The sequence below is a fragment of the Lactuca virosa genome, chromosome 1 (assembly GCF_052849685.1).
Source record: "Lactuca virosa cultivar CGN04683 chromosome 1, Lactuca_virosa_CGN04683_v6, whole genome shotgun sequence".
Lineage (NCBI taxonomy): Eukaryota > Viridiplantae > Streptophyta > Magnoliopsida > Asterales > Asteraceae > Lactuca > Lactuca virosa.
The window spans coordinates 74,612,567-74,616,487 of record NC_136426.1 but is presented as its reverse complement, the minus strand read 5'-3'; the positions used below and the strand labels follow the sequence as shown (position 1 = coordinate 74,616,487).

General features: G+C 32.0%; 1 protein-coding gene across 1 annotated transcript; it reads right to left on the bottom strand.

Annotated features, from left to right (window-relative positions):
* Nucleotides 1-311: 311 nt before the first annotated feature.
* On the bottom strand, nucleotides 312-3,612 carry LOC145146522 (CBL-interacting serine/threonine-protein kinase 1-like). The gene is made up of 12 exons (XM_079075005.1): nucleotides 3,314-3,612; nucleotides 2,919-2,981; nucleotides 2,166-2,237; nucleotides 1,991-2,098; nucleotides 1,826-1,906; nucleotides 1,559-1,738; nucleotides 1,303-1,491; nucleotides 1,124-1,219; nucleotides 914-1,030; nucleotides 765-827; nucleotides 610-684; nucleotides 312-532 (listed from the first exon to the last, which is right to left on the bottom strand). Exons 1-12 carry the CDS (start codon nucleotides 3,527-3,529, stop codon nucleotides 452-454), a joined length of 1,341 nt encoding a protein of 446 aa, XP_078931131.1. The 5' UTR covers nucleotides 3,530-3,612; the 3' UTR covers nucleotides 312-451.
* Nucleotides 3,613-3,921: the final 309 nt, after the last annotated feature.

The window sequence follows — 3,921 nt, the reverse complement described above, 5'->3', positions numbered from 1 at the left end:
TTCTCTTTAGTTACTCACACTGGATTTTGCTAACTTGTAGATTTCATATTCCCCTTTTTTGATAGTCAATCTCCTATACATCTCTTCATAAGCCAAAAATTTGGCATCAACCACTACTTTCTTCGCCTCTCATTTCCCTCCGTTTATATATATGCACATTCTTCTCATAATGTAAATTAAATTGGGTGATGATTGGAACAAGTGTATAAGTGAAAACAAAATGGATTCCCCTCTTATGTCACCTACCTTTTAGAAAGGCCTAACACGCATTTTTTTTTTTTCTTTTTTTGCATCAATTGGGCTAAATAAGAAGCATAAATATGGTGGAAAACCATAACTCTAAATATATAAACAATTCACCCATAAATTATGAACATGATATTTACATTTCCAAACTAACAAACCTATTTATTGCAAAGACTTATCTATTCATACACTTGTTATGTCCAACCTAAGAAGCTTCCAACAACTTTGTTGTCAAATGTTCCTGACTTGATGAAACCGCAAATTCCTTTAGCAACTTGTCACATAACTGCACACATATGCTTCAATTAAGTATTCAAGGAAGAGATAGTGTAAGTGTAGTCTTATGAGAAACAAAGAGTTTACCTCTCTATATACACTTGCCTCACCACAACTTTTTCTTAGTTCAACCACATACAAACATGGACTTATTTCAAACACCTGTTGCAATCACATATACACAAGAACTTAGATTGTAACAAGATCAAGAAAACAATCATAAGAACTTGAAGAGGGCTTACTTCTGCTGTAACTGATAAACGATCCGACTCTCTATAGCCTTTATGTTCTTCTATTACTTTCAACTGAACAAATTATATTCACAAAAAGACAACTTCTTAATTTCTTCTAATTGTAAGCAGTGAATGCACATAACTATATTCATACTAACCTTTCCATTCCGTTTTTCAACTTTAAATCCCATATGTGTTGCTGTGTGCTCAATTCTCTCTAACAATTCCTTTGGTAAAAGAGTAGATGTAAATCTAACCTTCCTCTCTGATACATCCTGTAACAAACCAAACGGTGTTTGTAACTTTGTATCAAGTGTAATATTTTCTTAAAACTTAGAAAAAATATAAAATCCAATCAAAATCTTTACTTCTTTCTCAAAGAAACCCGATAGATCAAGGCTCCAAGACATTCCAATGAGCTCAAAAGCATTGATATGGGTAGGTGATTCTTGATTTTCTACAGCCTGCAGCAAGAAAATTCAAGAACTTCATAAAAAAATTAAAAAGTATCAACTTTTTTCATTAAAAGTAGCATTTCATTTCTTACAGTCTCTTGTATCGACAAAACTTCATCTTCATTAGATTTTGCAGGAGTATAATCTTGTTTAAACCATTCATCTACTTTAATATCTGCCAATGTTATCCTTGTTTTAGGGTTTGGATCAAGAATTCTCTTTATAAGACTCTTTGCTCCTGGACTCATCCATTTATGCATTCGCACATCCCCTTTGGAAATCTAGAAAAAACCCGAATCATTACAACATTAAAGAATCAATAAAGATAACAACTTTATGCATTTTTACCTTCTGATAAATCACAGCTAGGTTTCTATCATCAAAAGGTAGATACCCTGTAAGCATTGCATACAAGATGACACCACAAGACCAAGTATCTGATGCCCCTCCATCATACCCTCTGTTAGATAACACCTCAGGAGCAACATAGTTAGGACTTCCACATGTTGTATGCAATAACCCATCCTCCTAATCATAGTATAAAAACCATAAAAAAAACATAATTATCATCTGTTTTTATATTTCTTTCAATGCTGAAGTCATAGAGGAACATACCCTAAAATGTTGGGGCAATGCACTAAGGCCAAAGTCAGTTATCTTGATGTTTTCTTTAGCTTCCACAAGCACATTTTCCAGCTGCATTTTTCAAAACATATTTAAGGGTTTGACTAATGCAACATAACATTTTTAGGGTTTGACCAATGTAGATTGGAGTTTGACCTTGAGGTCACGGTGGAAAACACCTTTGTCATGACAGTAACTAACACCATCAATAAGCTGTTGGAATAACTTTCTGGCAGTTGACTCGGGTAACTTTCCATTTGATACCTATCAGAAAAATAAAAAAAAGATTGAAATTGTGACACAAAAGAAAAGAATGGTGATTAAAACTTACAATTGTGTCAAATAATTCGCCTCCATTGACGTATTCCAAGACCATATAAATCTTGGTTTTACTGGCTAAAACCTGCATGTAAAAAAGTAAAACAATGTAATTAATGGAGGTCAAGATTTTCTCAGAAAAAAAAACATAATTCTTTATTTCCATGTGTAATAACAACACACCAAACAATTTTGCATAATCATTCTTGACAATGTGACAACTTGTTTGCATTATAATTGTATATGTGAGGCCCCACTTTTCTTGAATTATAATAGATGTCTCCTCATAGATGCACTTGGACCCTCTTATCACTTTGTATACTTTGAACTTGAAAATTAACTATACGTAAAGAAAATTTTGGATAACCTTAAAGTTGACATTTAACTATACATAATGTATTATGACATAAACATTCCTAAAACTGAAGTAGAATAAATCAATGGGAAGTACTTGGATTTGTAATTTTAAACTAAAAAATGAACTTTATTTTGACAATGTGATAACTTACCTGAAAAACATGTTGGGATCCTATAGTATGATTGTAAGTTATAATAATTGACATATGTAATCATTTAGACTTATGTTTAGCTATCAAAAGACCTAATCTTTTTTGGGTTGCGTAATTGTTCTAAATATGTGGCCCACTTGACCCCAGCTACATGAAGTTTTACGACTTGATTAATTATAATAAAAAAAAACAAAAAGTTTTAGCATTATTTTAATGTACTGCTGAGTTTGAAAAATTAGAGTCCTGGAAAAGCAAACCTCGTGTAATCTAACCACGTTACGATGTTTAAGAAGCTTCAATGCAGCGATCTCCCTCTTTATCTGCATTAAGACAAATCAATGAGCATCGAAAGTATCGTTTGACTATTTAATTTTTTTTTTAATATAATCAAAACATAGATTTTTTATATCGACTGTTGCAGAGCTATTGATCTTCAGGGAGAATGAGAATGAGAATGAGAGAGTTATTTTCCACAAAACAAAAAGTAGCATTATGGTGTGTAAAGTTCCAACCCGCAATCAACAAGGATAAGTTAATTGATTGAAACCCATATGAAGATCGTTCCGGTAGAACCGATTAAAGAGTGTGAAAACCTTGATGAATTCGGTGGCATCTGTGAATGTGAAGAAATAAGAAGGAAAAGAATGATGACCTGATCGGATATTTTGAGGTTTAGTATGCGGGTTTTATCAATGATCTTGATAGCAAAAGAGTGTTGGGTTTGAATGTCTTTAGCATATTTAACCTTGCCAAAATTCCCTTCACCAAGAGTTGCTCCAATCTCGTATTTCCCCAATCTCAATTGCATTCCATCTTCTTCTTCTCCTGTATTCTTCTTCTTCTTCTTCTGATTCACAGCAAATACCATTCTTCTAAAATATGAAGTATGAAGAAGAGGGTTGGGATATGTTTACTTATATAGTTATAGTGAAACACGGAAGAGAACCACCCCTTCAGCCTTCCCTTCCCCTTTCTTAAATATATCCTTCTTTTTTCTTTTCTTTTTTAAAAGATGATTGCAATACCTTTGACTCTTTTTTTAAAAGATTTGTAAGATGATTATACTTTGATCCTTTTTAGTAAGTATAATCTTTTAAAAAATAATTTTATTTAATAAATAAGAGATTACCATTGTTATAATATATTTTGTTCAAGTTTTTCGTACTGACTATGTATAAAATAATTTTTAAAAAGGCAATAATATTTTCTATCTGTTTGACATTAACTGAGGATTTGTTTCTTTTTTATAAGTTTTGTATG